This window comes from Lepisosteus oculatus, chromosome 10, assembly GCF_040954835.1.
Source record: "Lepisosteus oculatus isolate fLepOcu1 chromosome 10, fLepOcu1.hap2, whole genome shotgun sequence".
Lineage (NCBI taxonomy): Eukaryota > Metazoa > Chordata > Actinopteri > Semionotiformes > Lepisosteidae > Lepisosteus > Lepisosteus oculatus.
Genome location: NC_090705.1, coordinates 9845163 through 9868123, shown reverse-complemented (window position 1 = coordinate 9868123; position 22961 = coordinate 9845163). Strand labels below are relative to the sequence as shown.

General features: G+C 36.0%; 1 protein-coding gene across 50 annotated transcripts in view; it reads right to left on the bottom strand.

The window, feature by feature from the left end:
• rims2a (regulating synaptic membrane exocytosis 2a) overlaps positions 1–22961 on the bottom strand; it is a 267723-nt gene that overhangs the window by 87283 nt on the left and 157479 nt on the right. For 34 of the 50 annotated variants that reach the window (XM_069194863.1, XM_069194864.1, XM_069194865.1 and 31 more), the window contains 10 exons: positions 21808–21876; positions 19272–19428; positions 17540–17650; positions 15618–15683; positions 13848–13955; positions 10087–10149; positions 8409–8471; positions 5669–5719; positions 4409–4483; positions 821–1000 (listed from right to left, as the gene is read on the bottom strand). In XM_069194863.1, coding sequence (XP_069050964.1) covers positions 821–1000; positions 4409–4483; positions 5669–5719; positions 8409–8471; positions 10087–10149; positions 13848–13955; positions 15618–15683; positions 17540–17650; positions 19272–19428; positions 21808–21876 — 943 coding nt within the window. The remainder of the gene's footprint in view (positions 1–820; positions 1001–4408; positions 4484–5668; positions 5720–8408; positions 8472–10086; positions 10150–13847; positions 13956–15617; positions 15684–17539; positions 17651–19271; positions 19429–21807; positions 21877–22961) is intronic. The other 16 variants (XM_069194874.1, XM_069194885.1, XM_069194886.1 and 13 more) reach the window with 6 other exon arrangements.

Here is a 22961-nt window from a genome sequence, read left to right as displayed (position 1 = left end):
AAGCTTCATTATTTTCATTTTGTCTGAGCAATGAATTAGAAAATGGCAGATGAGATAAACCAAGATGGAGCACAACAACATTCATAGCACCTTTACTGCTATTCACTTGTATCGCTTCTTTGCTTCATCAATAATAGTAAACGGATAATCATGATCATTTCAAAATAAACTCCATATGCAAACTAAAACATCCATTCCTAAATTTTCAATATTTTCAATACACAGGCAGCATCAATATCATTCATCAAAGTCTCTATGGACAAAGATTTGCTACCTGTTAAACATATTAAGAGCACAGTCAGTAGATTAGCCACAAGCAGTACAATTGCTGCACATAATCTGATTTAACATTCTGCTATATCCCGTTACTGAAAGGTATTATGAAATCTGCAACAAAGGTGATGTCAAATGTCAAAACACTGGCGTCAGAGTCTTAAGCTGCAAGAAAGGTAGGTAGCCATGAGGATTTACAGTGTAAATGCAGGACACTACCCAGCTTATTCCTAATGAACCACAGAAAAGGAAAAAAATAAAACAAAACAGATGCTGTAAAATCTTTAGTTATGTTAGTAAAGAAACAACAATGAAAATCCCACACCATTATATCCGTACAGAATATAAGTAGTGTGTGTGTGTTTGTAAAAGAAATAACGTTAGTATCTACAGTATCTAGAGGCTAGTCTAAGATGGAAAAAATACAGCACTTATACTACAGGAAAATAAAAGGTGAGCTGGCGGGGGAGTTGTGTATAGGAAGAGTGGAAGGGGAGTGGCGACGGGGTTGAATTAGTTGGGCTTTTTTTGGAGTTGTCTGGGTCACCTCGTCAAGGCAGGTGAGGGAGGGGCAGATCTTCCAGACGGTAAAGATGGCATCGACCTCATGAGGTTTGAGTCGGGGCGCTCAGTGGACCGGGAGCGGGAGACGGTCCGCTCTAGGACAGGGCGCTGATCTGTGGATCTGGACCTTTGACATTCATGTCTGTCCAGGGCTTCGCAATTCCTGCAATGTTATTCAGAAAACCACTCAGTTGACCCAGCTCCTAGAGCAAACAACATACGGCACATCACATGGCACGAGGTCATCCCTGCACGGTGAAACGCCCGTGGAGCAGCAGCTGGCTGAGTGGACCAGCCCTGGGGTCATTGTGACTGCACTGTGCACTTCGAGGGAACACTGCTTTTTTTTTGGGGGGGGGTGTACATAGCGATTGATGTAATACACAGCGCAATATAAACCTATTAGTGCGACACATTTGCAAAGATCTGGCTGTGAATTTTAGTCTGTACATTTTGATAACATCAAATCACCAATACAAGGAAAAAAAAAACACTATTACTTAACTAGGCAAATCCGAGATGAGTTTATATAAGAAATAAAAAGATAACCAGAGGAGACCATTCAGCTACATGAGCATGAAATCTGGTTAGTTCGGTTCCGAGCAGTGAATTTAAACATGGATCTCCTGCAGCTGTTTCTCAAAAAAGAAAATGCTGGCTATCATTTTTTGACAACCTGGCTGGGTGGCTTGTTCCAGACTCCAACACAGATTTTTGCAAAACAGCTCCTCCTGTTCTCAGTTTTCAATGCATCTCCCAGTAGCTGTCACTTTGTGTCACATGTATCCCCTTGGTTCAAGCTCATCGTTGAGTCTGAGCTGGAGTTGGATTGGTTGACTTTGTTAGTCCTTTTGAGGAATACTGAATACTTGAATCAGGCCTTCTACGTTCAAGACTAAAAAGATTAGTTTTAACTGTGTAGGACATTTCTTTGAGCCTGGGACAGTATCGCTTCACTCCTCTTTAGGATTTCTTCCAGAGCAGTAATATCTTTAAAGTAACTTGGTGACCAAAACTCTAGATATTGTTGTAAATGAGATCTTACTAGTGAATTGCCTGACTTTCATATGTGTGGAAAATGTGTTTAAGTTCATGATTCAAAACGTCTGAATCTTTTAAGCTTTGCCCTATACCACAGTGCCCCACTCTTTTACATTGTATGACTTAAATGCTGTCCCAATGCCAAGACATGCTCTGTGTTTTGCCCCAAGCTAATTAATTGCAAATTTCAATTGGAGCTTGTTTTCAACAAGTAACCTAAGTAGAGACATCTTGAAGTTCAGTATGCAGAAGTGATTGGAAATACAGCAGTCCCCTAGAAGTGTGGTATATACAAAAAGTAAGCACATCAAATAAAGGCGTCAATTAGCACTGGAGAGTTAGAGATCATTGGAAAAAAAGCCAGCAGAGACTGTGGTCCACCAAGACCTGTTTTGGGAATCACTGGTATAGCCAGATAAATATTGTTATACCCCCAATGCCTTTGTCAATAAGGTTAAAGATTTGCATTTTCTACAGTACCCCATAGCAACATACAGTAGTTTAAATCTTCAATTCATTCCTGAAATATAGAATGCCATATATTTTACAAAATGCTAAAAAGAGTTTTTGTTGGAAAGAGTCATATATACCATTTTTGGTCATTTCAAACAACAACACAATAGTTAAAAACAGGAAATGCTGGGATCCTCATCTTCTGTGAGCTGTAAGAAAACAAGTTTTCTTTTTTTGTGATACATTGTAAAAGTATATCAGAAATGTCCACCGGGAAAATAAAGACAGCCCCTGAGCTGAAACAATAGCATTAAATGAAAAAAGAAAAAAAGTTCTGTACGTATTGCTCAGTGTAGAAAATTGTATATAACCACCTTGCTAAACTTTAAGAAAACACATACAATACAAATGCTTTTAGACCTATGTAAAATTATAGCTCTTAGAAAAATGTAAGATATACATACACCTGAAATCCTGATTTCCTGGAAATACCAGTTATTAGAAAGAAATGTTCTATGACGGGTTGTGAATTCCATTTATAAATTCTGTGCTTTGCTTTACATAAAACGTGTGTATTCTGTTTATATCTGTAGATTCTTTACAATTTAGTTTGGACCAATTGTGGCTAAAATCATTGAAGATGCATTGAATGATAATCTGATAATAATATGAGCAAAATTAACAGGTTCAACTCAGACTTTAGACATACATAAAAAAGTTACAAATGAGCCATTCAGCCCTGGTTTGGCAATTAGTTATTAAATACAAATGCTGATAATGTTGTTTTCACATACTGTATGCAATGGAGTTCATGCCTGGGAATTACTGCTTCAATGTGAAGGTTTAGCAGATATTGTATGCCATTTTGTTGCAGGTTGCTCTTTCCAGAGATAAAATTAGACACGGTGGCACTTGAGATTTGATCAAACTGAACAAATGTTTTAAAGCTGGTTATAAGCATTTAACACTGTATCAAACTAAATATCTAACAGTATGAAATGGATCATTTTAAAACCTGAGCACAAGGGTGGCATCTTTGACCAGTGAGCCAATCATGCTTTAAGTCTCTGAAAACATCTGTGTGGTATAACCAGTTTTTATCATTATAATCACAATACTAAATATATACTTGTTGAAAAACAGCGGACAATTAGAAATCCAGTAAGATTGTTCATCATTAAGGTTGAGGGAAGTACTAAGGTTATACTGTACATACAGTATACATGATAAGCATCATCATCATATTATTAGATAGATTAGGTTTTATTTACCTTTACAATGAGTGAGTGATGGAAAAATATGTGATTTCGAAATGGTCACACACAGTCCAGTTTTCAAATGCAGATCCTATTTTTTAAGGGCAATATATGGCTATCAAGCAGTGTATTTTAAAAATATGTTTGTTGAACACAAGATCCCTTCACAAGAGCACGGTGCTTTATCTGTGCTGACCCAGTTTTTTTTTTAATTGAATGATGAAATATATATTTCAGCTATCCAACCTTTAAGTGACAACCAGGCCTTCATTGAATTTTCAGGTTTAAAAGAAGGAATATACTGTATGATAAAGAAAAAGACATAAAGGTCATGTAATAAACCCATTTTGTGAAAAGTAGTCCAGCAGTACTCTCTCATTATAAACCTGTCATTACAAATTTCAGCAATAAATAACCACCAACTCTTAACTGAGTTGGCTTGACTCTTAAAGCCATGAGCAGAAGGAATGTGTAACAGTAGGAAACAGAGGTTGTAATATATCAAAAGGCTCAAACCTCACAGTCTTTGGCATGTCATTGAAAGCATTCATACAAGTGACATTGTATCAATCAAATCAATTAATAAGTAAACCAACCAACCAATAGTATAAAAGGCATATCAATTAAAAACAGCAAAAAGACTATTATTTATTTTATATTAAAAAACAGGGTTTAAAAATGTCAGGACAATATGTTCCTGTAGCTTTCTGCTTCTTATTACTTCTGTAGATGATTAGTACTTATTTGTTTTAGATTCAATGTCAGTGAATGCACCGATCAGCTAGAACACGAAAAGGGTCTTTTCTAAACTAAACTATTACCTCGTGTCTTCTTCTGGATCAGGCTGTTCAGCTTCAGAGTGTGACTGTAATTCTGCCAAAGCTTCCACTGTCTCTCTTTATATAGGAATTGGAAAGCAGACTTTAATAAATACTGAACAGGAATTACACAGATTACATGAAAAGTCCATATAATTTAAGAGACCTTCATAAGTATAGCAAAATCAAAACTCTCAAATAAAATCCATTCTCATTGTTTTGATACACAGTCTGTACAGCATATGTCATTTACCACTGTCCACCAGGATTAAGTTGTAAATGATAGACAATTTGAAATTACTATGAATAAAATTGATTTTCTGTTCCTGAGATCAGCTGAGCAAACAAGTGTCTCTGACATCATTTAAAGTGACAGATGTTTTTCTGCTAGAATTAGCATGTTACATTAGAATAATCAAACTGAACAGTGCTAAGTGATTTTCATATGCACTGTACAGTACATGTTTCAAATCCCTTTAACAAACATCAAGCAACTGTATGCCCCTTTCCATCCACGCTGTAAACAATACATGTGATATAACAATAAATGTGAATGATCCTAACGTTTGGATGTTTTGATAGAAACAAAATGCTCTACAGTTTCCCAGTTCTCATGTTATTTTTCCCTTTTAATGTTTTATGTCTGTTATGTAAGATGAGAAAAATTAATTACAACCTCGATAACAGCAGAACATGATTGATGCTGGTACTTAGCAACAGTACATTAATTTACATCTAAATATTTCCCTTATCCTGCCAGTTGAACCCTGTCTTAAAACAAAGCCATGTGGGTCTTCTAACCTGCAACCTCAACTCCAGCCAGCTGGCCAAAAACCAGTATCCATCTACTAATTGCCAGTAACAGTAAATTAATGTTAAACAGAGTCCTCTTTAGTTATAAGTATACTTATTTTAAAATGCTAAAACCTGACCTACTGTATAAAAACAATATTAAGTATTTTATAAACTAGCAGCATTACAAAACACAACACACAACAACTTCTGTAACCATTACATTTTGAAGCTTTAGTTCTGCACTGACTGAAAATTAAGTCTTCCTTTTCTTTATTTTAAGAAAAGTCAAAAGTGAAGATGGTGTTTGGCTTTACTTTCAAGGAAAAGGGCAAACAGTTGCTTTACAGTACTTTTGAACAACTGTCTTGCAAAAATAAACCTGAACTGAGCACATCACAAGTGAGGCAGGATACATCTAATGTCTACTATTACTGGGAACTACTTCAGCTATTTGTCAGTAATGAATACCTGTCAGTGTCCGTGGAAGGCTGTTGAATTTCTATCCTTGGACATTTCCTGCTAGATAAATGAACTTTGCTGTTTAGTCACATTAGTTAGACAAACTTGCACTCAGTCAGGGCCAGAATGTGTGGATCTAGCTAGTCTCCACAACACAGATGGGTACTGTATATTTGTGTTTAGCTTGTAAGTTTCAGGATACACAGTCCACTATTGTTGCACTATGAATTGTCATAACTAAAACTGCAGATAAACAGAGGATGCATTGTTTAAAATATTTGTTATGAAACTATACCATTTCTCTGTTTTTAATATTGGATTATGATTAAACTAAAAATTTAGAATTTAGATTTAATATTGGCAACTTGTTTCAGAGAAGCAATTGGGAATGGTAATATCTCCTTTCTAAAGTCTGAAACACAAAATACAAAACTGATACATTGGAAATATAATTTTAAACGCATACAACATGAAATGTACTGTAATTGTTTGTTAGGTCTTTCTTGTTGGTTAAGTATCTGAAGATACTCTCATTACATGAATTAACAATTATCTTTGATGGCTTTTGTTTCATCAGTTTCAAGTTTAGTGAATTGTGTGAAAGAAAATAAAGGACATTATTCTGTGTTGTAAAGATAGTTTATAATTATCATGGCTTTCTCATGCAAAATGTAAATGTAAAAGTAAATGTAAACAGTAATAGGCAGAAACTGACCAAGTTTCCAATCGTGTATACAGTATAGGCTGTATTCTATTTTGGACTATAAACTGCCATTTAAAATACAGCACATGTACAGAAACTGTCTCAAAAAGCCACCCTAGATTCATGACAAAAATTAGAGAACCCAATTATATTTGTAGCTGTGCAGCACAACATACATTTAACATTGGCTCATGACATTAGTCGTGTTGGGATGCCTGATAACTGTAATTGGATTTAAAGGATATCCATGGTACACAGGTTGTGCTAGAAGTCATTTGTTACTCTTGCTGTATAGATGGTCCTACAAAACTTAATTCCTGTAATTTAAGAGCTTCTGTGTTTGAGCAGCGTTGTTCTGGGTAGATGAATGTCGCAGAGACATCTCATTATCATGGCAAAGACATGGCTTCTGCACAATGTATTTAAACAGTGGACCTTTGGGACTTTAAAGTGTACAGACATCAGTTTTGCACTTTCAGTCTAGCTAGCACACATTTTGAAAGTGAAAAACTTTTTGTGATTGCCCATAGAGAAGCCAATGACAAGTGCATAAAACAGGGTGTGAGCTCTAACAGTTTCTAGAGGTCTGTCATGAGTTTTCTTTATATAATATCAAACATACAGTATTAATGGGCCAGAACTGCAAAGTTAATACCAACCCATTCAAATATGTATTGCATTTCTAAATTGCTTCAGAACGATTGTGCATTTTTACAGACCACAAAATGATTCACTAAATATATGAACAGTCCCCATTTAGTATAATGCTAAGCTACCTTTGCTAAAATAGACACACTGTAAAGCCTTCTCATCAAATGAGAATGTGACGTAATCATAAACTCGAGTTAAGATTTTATAATTAAAAGGGAACATACTGTACACAGAACATCAAAAGAAACTTATTATTCTATGTATGCATATTGCTTTAACTCGTTCAGTATTTATTCCGATTAGGTCCAAATGAGATGTTCTGCAAGGAGTGTCTGGTCACTACCGTACTTCTCTTGTAGCGATTGATGGTAATCTGACTTCACTGGGATACACTGATCAAACCCTGGGACCTCATTTCCTGCCCTTCATGCGGATCCGTCCTGGTGTGACAACATTCCAGCAGGACAGCACACATGCTCAAGCTGCTCATATGCAGTAGTACCAGAGTATTTGGGAGAAGAGAAGGTGACATTTACAGGTATGCTGTGGATGCCCTTCTCACAAGACTTCTACATCATTGAACATTAGTGGGATGAGCTAGGATGACAGGCATGTGTCTGTCTGCGCTCTACAAGAGGAAAAGAAGAGGAAAAGAATCCCACAAAACAACATCTGCAGCCTGGTAAGATGTACAGCTTATATTGCTTCCTACAACAGTTTTACAAGACCAGCCCGTGACTTTCACAGCAGTCCTGCTACAGATTAACTACTGTATTTTGATAACAGTCATCGGCATTCAGCATTATGAATTTACTATGTCTGATCAATGTCAGTGCACTGCCTACAAAAAATGTTTTAAGTCTTTTCCTGATTAAAAAAAACTTTATGAAATTGCTGCATTTTTTAAGTGATAAGTTTCTTTTGAAGCTCAGTGTAATTGATACCATCAGAAGATGACCTATACACCGTGGTCAATTATCTAGCAGGTAATGCCAGCTGCACTGATTATTAAAGTTTGCAGATGTACTTTCTCATATTATTGTGACTTTCAATGTTTGTGCACATTAACTGAATCTCAAGCATCTTAAGAGAAAGCCAATGACTCCGACTCAAAGTAAAAATAAATAAAGTCTTCAATTTCAAAAAAGAAATCATAGAAATGCTACTTGGAGATCCACAATAACGCCTCTCCGATTAAATAAACCATTCACCGCTTCGCTGTCAGAAGATTCCTTTGATACGATCAGGGCAAACACGGCACACTGGCAACAAAACAGCACTCTGCAGTCATCATGCAAACAGCAGCCGACTTTTCTGAGTTGCTGCTTTGCATAAGAATGCTGCCAGCTCTATGAGAAAGCTGAAAACTGACACTTATGCCACCACTCTGCTTACCTGTAATCCTCACATGTACCATTCACTACATGATTTGACCAAGTGCTAGGTCCATTGTACCATCTTTAAAAAGAGAAACACATCATGTGGATTTAAAAGGTTGTGTCTGCTGGGAATACAGATATAGAAGAGTGGGGAAAGAAAATGCCTGGAAAAAAAAATTCTCAACAGAAAGGCATCAGCACTACTTGAGTGTGAGAGGGTCCTTAACCAGTGTTTTCTCTAGGTTTCAGCCTTATCAATGCTGGGGAGAGTAATCAGTACTGAAGAATAATAATACATGCCTGAAACTGCCATAAAAAAAGAGTTGATCTAATTACTGTACAGTCAGTCGAAAGACACTAGTTCTCACCAGCTTCTGTCTAAAATGAAAAAATGGGGGGAGTAAGGTTCAGACCTTCAACGTTTACATTTATAATTGATTAACAATCAAAATAGTAATCCATCATCACTGATTTTCCCAGAATTATGTATACAGTAGCAATCGTTTGATTTCAATCATACTGACCAGGCGAGCCTTGTAGTTGTGCTTATCAAATGGCATGTTGAACATACAGTATGTGCCTAACACCTTAAAGTACATACAAAATTTCACAAGGATATTCGTAATTGTCAACAGGAAGAAGGCATTTTTACATAGACAGAGCTGGCAATTCTTATATGCATTCACGTTTTAAATAAAACTGTGTTGTTATTATTTCTTCCATTCACATGTAATCACAAAAATATCACATACTGTATTCTGTCAGATAATTTAGTTTTAAGTCAGATAATTAATTTAATTTATTGTTTTAAAGTTTTAGGACTTTTTTTTCATTTGTTTTAGGATGTATTGAAGACTCTGTCTCTTCTGACCTCATTGACATTTTCTTGAGGTTTAGGTTTTTAAATCTTTGCATGATGAATTTGTATTTAAATGCTGTCTTACATTTCCTAAAGAAATATGTGGTTATATAACATCCAACACTTATTTCAGATTACATTATCTCTCCTGGCATATTGAAATACTGGATCCCATCTTTATTTAAACAAGTGTTGACCAGCTGGTGAGAATTACAGTATGTTCAGCCTGCTTACTCTTTCAATTTTTATTTAATCTAAAAGGCTTAGGGCTACATAGGCAATATCATAGCTATTTGTATTTACCAGCATTTATGACAATGGGAATAATTGCTGTGCACAGAATTAAAATAATGAATATATTATAGTACATACAGTACTGTATATTAAATAATGAATATTAAAGTTACTTTCACTTATATAGAAATAAATAACAAATAATTAGATAAAATAAAAAATGAAAACAAAACGTAATCAAGATTTTTACTACTTACAACTGTTAAATAATAACTGTAATTCTAAAAGCATTTTCTCATCTTTTGGGAAAGTAATGACAATTTTAGGTTTACAGGAATTTCCAGGCTACTGTATTCTGGAGAAGAAACCACCCGTTTTCTCAGTGTGTGAAGAACATTAAAAAAAGAAGATAGCATACAGTAGGTGCTGAAAAAAATGACAGCCTGATACATTGAAAGCAGATCACTAAAAGCAGGTTACAGCTGTAAATCTAAGCTCTTTGTTTAATCTACAAAGTTACCTGGAATCTCTCTATACGCATTTCTAATCTACAGTATATCTAGGGCAGCACATACAGTACAGTACTGTATTTCAAATGTACCTTTCAGGAGAATTGAATGAGTCGTCATAGGCATTAAGCATTCTCCTTTCCCGCCTAATCCTCCTGAACGGACCATGACACAAAACAGACAAGGAAACATTGTATCTACTCATGTCACAGAAGTCACATTCCTGAAGCCTTGCATTTTCAGCATTATTTTAAGTATTATGATATGGAACCAAAGATTTTGCTTCAGTTCTTGAAGCATGGCAGTCATTCTTACAATACAAATATTTAATGATACTAATGATTACTGGCAATAATCTTAATATTAATGGTAGAACATTTTGGTAGAACAAGTTCACAGCTTTCCTTTTAGTTTATATATATCTAGTGTAATATGGTTTCTGGCATGACAGCCACCTGGTGTGTTAACATAAGACCAGCATTCAGGATCCCATCTGGCTCAGGAATACCTGCCAATTTCCTAGCTTTACTAAATGTGCACTATATAGTAGCTCTCCCAACTAGCTCTGTTTAATGATATTATGATATAGACCAAACTGGAAGAAACGTCTAAATCTAATAAAGTGGGAAAAATGCAGAACATGGAAATGACATTTCTGACAGGGATGCTTCAAGGAACTGAAGCGAGATGTGACTTTTAACTAAGTCTGAAACCCAGATCAACAATTAAAATAGTATCACGTATGCAAATGGAACACACCAGCTCCTCTTCCTGTCCCAACCTGCCTTCTTTCTCCTGATAAGAACTAAAAGGTTTGATTTTAAGTCACGTACTGTAAAGCTCTTTACACAGAACCACAGAAAAGACAAAGACATTCTTCAGAACTCTGAAAGGGACACTACTTCTTCATCCAAAATAAGCCATATATTTGACACAAAAATATTCTAAAAATATTTTTATTGTAAAACTGTTTTAGTAATATCAGAAATAAATTTGTCTCCTATTTATGTGAAAACAGCCTCCATAATATACTGTAAGAGGCAGAAGATGGCATCACAACATATATAGCATTGAATGCATCCCTTTTTTTCTGCCAGCTTGAGCTCCTTACTATATTTCTCTATCTTTATTTAGACTATAGTGTCCCTTTGAAAGATCTGTAGCATAGATAAAAAACTTTCATCACTTTGAAGTCTGCTACAGTATATGCAATTTCATAATTGTAGCCCACATATACCACAAATGTTAAAAATGAAAATCATATAATTTATTGAAAGTGTTTTAACATACTGTACTGTCTCCCTTGTTGGCCTGGCAACACCAGTACTGTTTATTGTAAAAGGCTGGGGAAATTAGTGCAGATAAGCAGTAAAAACTATTGGGGTAGATCAAGAGTCGTATGTAATGTAATTCTTCGGTCTCCTGAAACACTGATGTACTGTCTTTTTTGTTGATATTGTTTATCTTTCTTTCTTGCAATTTTGAATTGGATTGTGCTGTGAAACAACGTTTCCCAAAAGGATAATAAAGCTTGTATTAAACTGAATTGAATGGAACATTGAAGCGGATTATCAGTTAGTAAGTGAAATGCTTTTTTCTTCCAAATTTAGGATTGATTATTATTTTGTTATACCCAGTCAGTTGTGTGTTTTTTTATTTGAAATTTACTGCAATAACTAAAGCACAGACTGGGTATAGACAAAAAGTTAAGGCTACTATTTCTTCACTGTCAAATTAAGATTAAGACACATGGAGAGTTAAAAACAGCTTTCCACACTCAGATATTGACAATGTTAATGCTCATGAGGAACTGTAATATTTTCAGGTGATTTAAAGATCTGGAGAATTTATATAATAAATAATCAATATATTCTGCTACCCCTAATTTTGAGTCATTTCTTTTCCTGTACACTTTTATTTTGGCATTGAGAGTGATTGGAAGGGGGTTCCAGTGTTCCCCTGCATGCAGGCTGAGGTCCGTGAGCACGGGTTCGAGCCAGATTATCCAGAACTTTAAATCACCTGAAAATATTACATCACAGGTAAAAAAAAGTCTGACAGAAGCAGCTTTGAAGATGTTAAGTTGTATCAGATTTCACTGATGCCCCTTTTAAGCCAGAAATGTCAGATAGAACTTATAATTAAAGTCAGTTCATTAAATCGTTTAATATCTAGAACCAAAATTATAACTTCCTCATTAGCATTAACATTGTCAATACATTGTCAATACACTGTCTGTGTGGAAAGCTATTTTTAACTTTCCTTGTGTCTTAATCTTAATTTGACAGTTAAGAAATAGTAGCTTTAACTTTTTGTCTATAGCCAGTCTGTGCTTTAGTTATTGCAGTCAATTTCAAATAATGTAAAGATTCAAATTCCTTTATTTTTCTAAGTTCCTTTGAAAATAATTTTTTGAAATAGGTAATATGACAGCACATTATTCCTGTGTTACATTATCCCTACTCCTGCAGTAAATGACACTGCAATAGAATGGGCTTGAACAAAAGGCTATTTTTACTCAATCACTATCTGTGATCTTCAAAGATATGGAGTCAACTTTTTCTTAAAAAGCAAATGCTATTCACTTCATGGAACATCATGGATGAATGGATTAAATGTCAACTTAGTACTGTATAAAATATTTTAGCATACCCTATTGTTCAGATGTCTTAGATACAATCACAAGTTAAAGTATGTGTAAAGAGCATCACCAATGCTCTCAAAGCTTCTACTATGTTTCTATTATTCTGACAATTGTGACTGTTAATACAGTTTAATTTGCAGAAGAAAAGCTGTGTGACACAGCTGAGAGAAAATCTTAACAAATATTTTTATAGCCTATCTTTCTCGAAAAGAGTAGGGGTGTAACCCCGGCGTCCTAGCCAAAACTTCCCATTGGCCCTTACCAATCATGGCCTCCTAATAATCCCCATCTATAAATTGGCTTCATTACTCTGCTCTCCTCCCTACTGATAGCTGATGTGTGGTGAGCGTTCTGGCGCACTATGGTTGCCGTCACATCATCCAGGTGGGGCTGCACACTGGTGGTGGTGGAGGGGAGTCCCCATTACCTGTAAAGCGCTTTGAGTGGAGTGTCCAGAAAAGCGCTATATAAGTGTAAGCAATTATTATCTGTACTGATTGCTTATTGATCAGAATCTTCAAAAATTAGATTGTAACAATGTACAGTAAGGTAGACGATAGATTGTACACAAGCAGTGAATCTGAACTGGTGTCATTGTACTGTACACATCCACTGAGCTTACTGGCAATGTTTTTGGACTACAAATATACAAAACTAGCCAGATGTATTTGTTAGCTTAAAATGTTAAAAGTTCAATAGAAATTGACCAAAGAATTTGTTTTTTGTAGAAAGAAGGGAAACCATGAAAGGGAAACTGTTAAAAGAATAGAACAATACAAAGTCTAAGCAGTGTATACAGTATTTATCACCCCTGGGAAAATGACTGATGACAGTGTCACTTTTTCAAATTGAAATTGTTTCCATGTGTTTAAATCCTGCCAGTTCTACTGATTTGTGCAAGGTACTACCATGACATTTGAGTTTGTTCTGTTTTTTTCAGAAGGTACCACATTTCTAAAATTCCATAAACAAGTATCCAGAAGATCAGGATTTTGTCTTTTAAAAATAATGTAATGAATGATGACATTTTAATTTAAAAGGCGATAGCAAATGTACTGGAGGCGATAGTAAACTATGATGATAGTTGCTGAGTTTTTTTTTTTTAAAGCAGATTGGCAAGCTACTGTAGCTTGAACTTTTCCTGATTTGTGGGATAATGTGGGACACAGAAAAAGAAAAAAAAAGAAAAGGAACTCTTAGCATTAATACCTCTCAAGATCATTGTATGCGCCCTCAGAATATGTACGGGACATCTTATGGGAACGCAGTAACCTGACTGCATCTTCACGATAGAGGGGGTACATGGCATGGTTGTTGCTGCCAAAAGATTTTACAGTTGGTCAAAAGACAGACAAAACATTGAAAAAAATGGGGAAGGAAAATATTGAATGACTTGAGATTTTGTTTACCGTCTTAAGGAACAAACCGACAAAATAATGAAAGGCAATCCACAACAAGCTATCACATAAATACGTTATGCTAACTACTACAATATACAGTATTCACTAGGCTACCATGGCAACCCAGAGTAAGTGTATAGCATGTATAAACTCTTTATACTGTATACACTACATACAATGCAAACAAAGAAGGGGAACTTCTTTCTGCTGGTCTACATTTCATGGTACGAATTACATGAGTTACTATGTTACATTCATACACCATTTTAGCTTAAGTCACACTAGCAGGAGCAGTGGTAATATGGTGCATTTGTGTGTATTCGAAGGAAAAGGTTGATAGGGATTTGGTTTTCTTTGAATTCCATTGGAAAACAACATTATGCACTGTATGACTTCATGCACAACTCTCAGTTCTTGTGGCACTGTTGTAAAAGCAAACCAATTGGGCCCAGTTGGGCTTCTTAGCACGGATAACAGGAGTTTAAGTGTATTAACAGGTATTCATACATAAATTATTGCAGAGTGTGAAACTCAATTGTTGTAGAACTGGTCTCACTGGACATTTTCAGATTGGTTTATAGCATCAAAATGTTCTTTTTCATTCTGCAACAGAGTGTACATTAAAGGCCGGTAGCTTATGGTTCATGATCAATCACTTTCATTCTCTTCCGACTCTTTGCACTGCAAGATGAAATAAATATATTTGTAATATGAATGTAATAATTTACTTCTCATTAAAAAAAATCAAACATACTTTATCTTAGCCACAATATGCATAAATAATATTTAGTACATTTTGGGGTTATAGAATCGATTGATGTTATAGAAAAAGCCTCCCAAAGTATATTTAGGCACGGTATTGATCTAGTCTTTCCCAGCAAGAACAGTGTGTTAAACCTTGAAAACAGAAATGATATTGATGAAACGGCTAGCTCATGAATAATGGGCAATGTAGAGTTGTGGGGCTGATCAATTATATGATAGAATATGACAGACTTTGGGAGAGCTTAGCTGAGGGGAGCACAAATGCACAGCAGCTACCACTCCACAGAGCTTACCTGTTTTAGTGAAAGCAACATCAGACACGTGAGTTACAGTATAGTAGACGGTTCAGTATATATTTATCATTTCTAGGAAAATATATACTTCCTCACCACACCACACACATTGTGCTGTCAATGGCAATGACACAAATTTGGGAGCTGAGTGTGAATTTGATTGGAAGTGAGTACACATACTGCAGTAATACTAGGGAAGTCATTTACAGTATAACAGATATTAACCCTGTGACTACTTATTCCTTTTTTAGCATAAAAATGTTGACTGTATGCTAATTTTTATAAATTACTTTCTTTTCATGTTTTGGAATGCAACATACTGTAAAACATCACAATACGGTATATACTGTACAGTAAGATATATACCCTATTTGTGTGTATTTGCAGTATACAAAAGCTGTAGAGTGCCAGTGCCACTATATCAACACGCACTGTCATCATTCAAGCAATACCTCAGACAGTTTGAACGAGTTGGACACTCATGCACCTGTACACCAAATCAGACTCAGGTAACAGTATACCTGGGTTCCTTGTGATGATGTTCAATAGGTTGACTGTGTCTGGACCGAGGTAGAGTGAGAAACTGTCTGCATTCATGTCAAAAAAACAAAACAGAAAAACGGATGAATGGAGTCGAATGAAGAAAGGTTACAGTCATAGGCACTACAGAAGAAGAGGAAGAAGAATATGTGAATATGTGGTTCTGGAAAAGCAATATGAGTTGTACCAGATGATTGAATGTTCTGAAACTCCAAAGCCCCCAATGTTCTTCTGTATATCTCTCACTGAGCAAGTCTGACAAACATGGGTAAAAGCCTATAATTACGACTCGTCTCAGCAGATGGGTCAGTCATCTGAAAAGTCACAAAGTATTTAACCTAGTGTGTAAAATCAACATTCTCACTTAACCCTTCAGCACTGCAGGAAAATGTTTGTTTTTCTATAAACTTTACCATCTACAGTACGTTTTATGGTAAAAGGGGTTCCCCAGCCAGGGTTCATATACCTTTTCATGACACAATATATATTCATAATAATTTAAATTGTATTTGACAGAATACGCTCAGGATGTTTTGTGTTTCTACCAATAAAAAACAATGGATATTGAGAATGTTCATTTTACAGCATACTGTATAAGCTAAAACTTTGCATATTAGTAAGACAGTTAGATGTGTTTACATCTGCTTAGGTGAACACTTCCTTTTGGTTCGTCTGTTCCTAAGACAACACTATGGACATGCAGTATTCAGAAAGACCGGCTGTTCTATTTTTCAAAGTTTCAACATAGTCCATTTTAATTGCTTGTTTGAAAGAAAAACAGTTCATTAAAACCTGGAAAACAGTTTACTGAGTATTGTCACATACAATTTAGAGAAGTGCATTCTTTACTTACAACTCTGATTACATCTCTGCTTCTGGAATATGAAATCAAGTTAATTGGAATGAATAAAGTATGAAAATATGTGCCAAGCAACTCTGGGCATGCACTTTTGATTACAGATCTATACATAGTTATGTAACACACTACAATCCAGATGCTTGTTATTGCTGGTAACAGACATGTTGCCCAAAAGGAAGTTGGTGACGTCAACCTCATGAAGACAGGGAGGATAGCAGAGGCGGTGAGTTATTCCAGTTTCAGAGATAAAATGACCACAGTTAAAAGACACACAGAAAAGCAGCCATAAAACAATCCTGCAAACCTGTAAGAATATTGTAAGGGAAGATGTAAAAAATAAATGATCTGCGTACAGCATATTACTCCTTTGAATTCTCAGAGGTGTGGTTTCTTTCACGGGCGTGCCTAAAAACTTTGGGATCAGGGCATTCACCAGTCAGCTGTTTAAGGAGAAGATATTTACAGTACTAAGAAACACTATTGTCAGGCTTTTAAAAAATCAAGTTTTGGTGTGGTGTTGTGTATTCAAAGGTTATCAGTTCTCCTTTTTAAACCAAACCATCACTCGCAAAAGATTTAATTCAAATAGTTCAGATGATGAGCACACCAAAGTGAAAAAAACAGAATTGATGAACCAACACTAGCCAACATAATACTAGTTTGTAAAACTTCCTAATTCACCTCCAATCTATATCTATATCTTTATCTATATCTACTGTATATCTATATCGATATCTATCACGCAGATTATATTCAATTCATGTGAGATCAACTTTAACAGATGATTAGGCACTGGAAAAACATACAGGAGAAATTGACATTCGCCTTGCTAATTTTCCTACCCTTAAACATGATTGCTGGCAGAAAACAATCTGACAGAGTGCAACCCATTCTATGGAAAAAGTTGTCATTTATAACACCCATGAATACAATAGTAATAGTCGATTGCAGTGTAGAGGGAAAATCAACTGTTCCTTAATGAGACAATTGGCTCTGGATACTTTGCAAAAACCTAGAAGAGAAAGTGCTTAGGGCAGTGACTACCTGTCTGGGGAGTAGTGATCTTCTGCCATGCGATGCCTGTCCATTCGACTCATCGTATTGTACTGTGTCGGGGAGGACCTGCTACCACGCGAAGGCTGATCCAAGCTGCGGCTGCAGAACAGAAAAGCGTTAGCTCTCTCATGCAACTATTCATGGTAAGAGAGGCAGTCCGGAAGTCAAGGCAGGGGGAGGGTAGAGATTACTGAAATTAATCTGCAAACATGGGATATCCAAGTGTGTCAAATCCACTGTTTCAGAAAGCAGCACCTTCTAACCAGAATTTAAAATTTCATGCTCTAAGGATAACATTCTTTTCTCATTTTCTGAAGCATTTCTCAGTTCAAAAAACATTAAGAGAAGTGAGAGAAAAATGGTCTGTTGTTCATATTGATTTTCAGAAAAAAAAGAACCACTGGAAATATAAACTACTGATCCTTCTGAGTCCTAAATGCTAAAAAATGTACCTACATGTATAGAGAGCAATGGAATGGCTTTATTTGATATCGTTATTATACAGTAAATATACTGTAATTTAAATAGCCCTACACTATATACAGTACTCTATACATATTCAAAGGGGGAGAGATTGTAAGATTTAACTAAGTAATGAAAAAATATATATCTTTAAATGCTGGTACTCAATGGACCAGCTGTCATTCACCAGAAGCCATCGTGACACGACCATAAGAGAAGCATTCAGATGAAAAAATATTAGAGAATATTGAATTCTATTGTGACTGTGCAAAATAAAGTTTCCTGAAGAGTCTGAATTTCAGGCTGCATGCAAATGCACACAGTGTGTTGACACAAGTGCTTCTGGGAAGTTTTCCTGATCTCTACCACAGATGATGGCTTGATCTCCAATGCCTGATTCTTTATAATTTGACAGGGGATACCTAGAAGTTGTTGAGCATTACAGGCTAAACCGCTGTCACACTTTGGTGATAAAGATCAGCAGCTACAGTAGTTTGTCCATACCATGTTACTGATGCTACTTATTGTCATGTCTTTGGTATCAAAAGTCATTAGAAACAGCAGTACTTGCTGTACATTCCCAGGCTCAGAGGATACACAACACCAATCCCTGGGCAGTAGTGAACTATACATTATACATTATACATTATACATTATACATTATACATTATACATTATACATTATACATTAACTCTGCTACATCACAAGGCACTGCGTAGGTTTCAAGGAGGTGATATCACCTTTAGTAACACACTCCGTGTTAGTGAACCCTTTTATAGTCTCTACCTCTGATTTTCATTTTTGCCTTCGCAATAATCAGAGCAATTGATAGTCACCAGAATGTGAAAGCCGATTCACAGCATTGATGAGATGGGTGCTCATCTGCCCTGCAGTGGCTTACAGACTCAGAGCAGATACAGTACAACTCCTTAGACATTAGTGAATTGCACTACACCAAAAGCCCAAGATTTCTGTTATAGGCTCCGTGTGTCTGCTGAAGTTCCAACTTTTATTCATAATCAATGATTCGTGCATTTCGAACTTCCTGCAAATTTCATGTTCGAAAAACAAAAACACAAGTAGCAAAGGGTACAGTTTATGCTTCACGTGCTTGCCTACAGACTGGCCTTTCCTATGAGTGGGAGCCAGTGAGATCTCCCAGTTGTGTTATGCTGCAAACCACTGGGTGATGATGTACAGGTGTAATGCCTCCTACAAGAGAAACACTCCCAGCCCAAAAACGTAGCCTTCAATTACCTCTGAGGTGGGGGGACGCTGGGTGACCGAGACCGCGTCCTGCCCATGCTGTCACCCCGGTGAGGTGACCCTGATCTGGAACAGTGGTTGGATGACATCACCTGTTCTGGAACCGATAGTGTGGAGCTTTGGAGATCCCTGCCGTTATGTCTGTATTCTGTGGAAAACATCGCAGGGAAAATGCCATGAGTGGGAGGGACTATGACCTCCCCTCTCCCCATTGTGTAGGGAATGATTAAAACAGAGAGCAAAAGAGGATTTTACCGTTGAAGTGCTTTGGCAACACTGTACTGGCAAGCTCTCTGCCAGTATTTAGAAAAGACCCAGGGTTTATGTTTGACATATTTCCTCAGAACAGAAGTACTGTATAAGAAATCCACGACAATAAAACCAAATCAGGGAAAACAGATTGCTTTGATCTTCAAAAGCTGGAGGCGTATTCTGATTTTAATTACTGAAAATATAAATATGATTGTTCAAATAAATTCTGCAGGGCTGAATAGGAATTATCAGTGATTTGTTAAAGAAAGAAATACACAGTTCGAACTGCTCGAACTATAAAAGAAATAAATGAGATAAATAAATGGTAAATCAGGGAGAATCCCAGACTGAAGAGTAAAGATCAGAATAGTGAAGGAGGACTGTAACAAAGATAAGATGTTAGGCATGGTGTACTAGTAATATTCTTCTGTACACACCCGTGTACTAAATATTTTCCAACACAGGATGTCAAACGCAACTGTAAAAATGAAGAGGCTCGGTTTCGGAGGCTCCAGTCTTAAACAAAATGTCAGAATACAGAAATAGCTTCAATGGAGGAAGGGGAAATCTTGGAAGACTTGATTGCATTATGGAACTGAAAAAACAAATATCCTATGGACTGCATTTACAGTAGATACACACGGACCTTTTTAAAATAAAAAAAACAATATTGTGTTTCCTAATGTATTGCAATACTATGAATCGTTTTGAAACAGAAGCTCAGGAAGAGGCTACGTTTCTAATTTCACCCACTTCCACTCTATATATATATACTATATATAGATACAGTATTTATCACCTGCTGTTCCCTCCCTTTTCCACTTCTTTCTCCCCACTTGTACCCATCTTCACCCTTGAGGCATCTCCCTGGTTCATTACTCCTGAGGGACTACCTTGTCCTCAGGGGCAGGATGCCATTCACTCAGCCAGGAAAGGTCTGCTGAATAAACATTGTCTCCATGTCGCAGTTTACTGAACTGCTGAATAACAGTGTGCAGTCCAATGAACTTGAGAAGTTAATTAGCTTAAAAATCAGGAGTGGCTAACAGGAATAAGGTCAATGTACAGTATGTTTTATTTTACATTCAACAGAGTGTGGATTAGGTTGAAATGCATGAATATTAAGACATCGTTTTTGTTCCTTGTACAATAATTTATCAGACAAATATGATGTATTATATTCAGTTTCTGTATTATGCAATTAAAAGTGACCAAACCCAAAACCACACATTAAAAATAATTTTCTGAAATCAAATACAGTATAGCTCAGTTTCTTTAAATAACCCAGCCTATTATCTTGGTGTTAAAAGAAAGCAAGAGTGTAGCCACATACAAGTTATACTGTACAGTATATACTGTATAGTAACACCTTTCTACCCTTTTCCTTATCATAACAAAATCTAATTATCCATGGAAAATCTATTATACATGGAAAGTTTTGCTGTGATGAGATTGGTCACCTGTGCTATGTAAGCTGTCTATTTTATTTTATAGTTGTTGGTACAAATAGACAATGATTTATCTATCTTAAAATTACAGTACATCGGTGTCATTATATGCATAATCAGTATCTATTTCTTGCAAAGCTTAACTATCTGAGGGCTGCCAGATTGTAAAATATACTAGTCAGTCAAGATTCTAGGTTACCATATACAGTAATCAGTAGTACTAGTCATATGCAAAACCATACAGTATGTTAGACAGAAAACACTCATACTGTATATGGTACATTTGCAATTATAACTGTTCTGTTATTACGTTATTGTCATTCAAAATTACAGTACATCCATCCCTCCATTTTCTAAACCTTGTCATCCAAAAAAAGTCCCTACGGGACACCAGTTGGTCACAGGACACACACAGACACACCAGGGCGAGTCTTCCCAGAAGCCAATTAACCTACCGGTATGCCTTCGGACTGTGGGAGAAAACTGGAGCACCTGGAGGACACCCACGCGAACAGGGGGAGAACATATAAACTCCACGTAGACAGCACCCCAGGCACTGAACCCAGTGCTGCAGCAAAGCCATGTTGCCCCCATTGAAATCATTTCAACAAATATTATTTATAAAAACAATTCTACAATATGAATAGTAGGGGTTTTGTCATTTGAACAGGGATACCTTAACTGAAGTAAATGTACGGTATGTATAAACTGCAGATGCAGGTATGACATACATCAGCACCGTTGTGATTTTGCTCATAATAAAGATTTGATCATTTTCTAAATGATTTTTTATGCTACATTTTTCTGATACTACCGTATCACTTTACCTGATATAACTCCAATTCCGTCGTCACAGTCATAATCTGATATTTCACTGTCACTAATCCTCTGGGATCCTGAGACAGAATGGAGAGAAGAAAAAAGGGTTGTTTAGTGTCATCTAAGCAGGAGGGAGGACTGGATGTAGCTGTTTTTTTCTCTTTAGTGAAGCGTTATTACAGATCTATGAGTGTGATCTCTTGTGAGGTCAGTAAAGGTCAATTAATTTTACGTGGGCTACCATTTTACAGCAAATTAAAAAATACATACAGTATATGCAGCCAAAACAAAAAAAAAAACACAGTGGGACACTCCACTCTGTACAGACTATTAGTAGATACACACTTTTTGGAACAACAGGGGGGTCCATGAAGCAGGTAAGATATAAATGTAACATCACCAACATACAGTCAAACAAATCAAGAAGGCAAAAATGCCTATTCTGGCTACAAGATGGCTGATTTTCAAAGAGGGGTGCTTTTTATTTGATATTACTAATCATAAGTGATATTATAAAGCGGGATTTGAGAAGGGCATAAGTCATCCTAGCAAAAAACTTTAGAATGTATTTCTTCATGGATATCTTAATTTTTAGCTTTAAGTGTAGCAGTCCTAAATTTGAGAAAAATCAGGAAACATCTTAAAATAATAACCATTTAAACCATTTCAGCAAACACTTCTAAATTATGTTACTTTATTGTTAGAAAGTTAATGTGAATGAAGGTGAATTCAACTAAAGGTTTATTTTTTTAAGAATGGATAAAATGGAGTGTCAACACCAAATATAAGTAAGACTGGTCCAGATATAATTTAAAATGTCCACAGAGACATTTTTTATTAGTATTTCAGTTAGATGCTCATTATTGAATGTTTTTTTTTTTAAAGGTGTATCTCATCTTACTAGTACATTATTAGTACATTGCTTACTTTTTAAGATTACTTACTTTTCTTTTTAAGAACATAAACCTACAAATGTAAACCAAGGAAATGTAAACAAAATTTCAAATGTGAAAACAGACTTTGGGCAAATCTTCTTTATATAGCCCCTAAGTTAAAAATGTAAGAGGACGTATCAGTATCAGAAAAGAGGACAAGACTACATCTAATTAAGACACTGTTATTAAGCACTGCCTTATAATACAGAGCCCTTCCTTTCTATCTT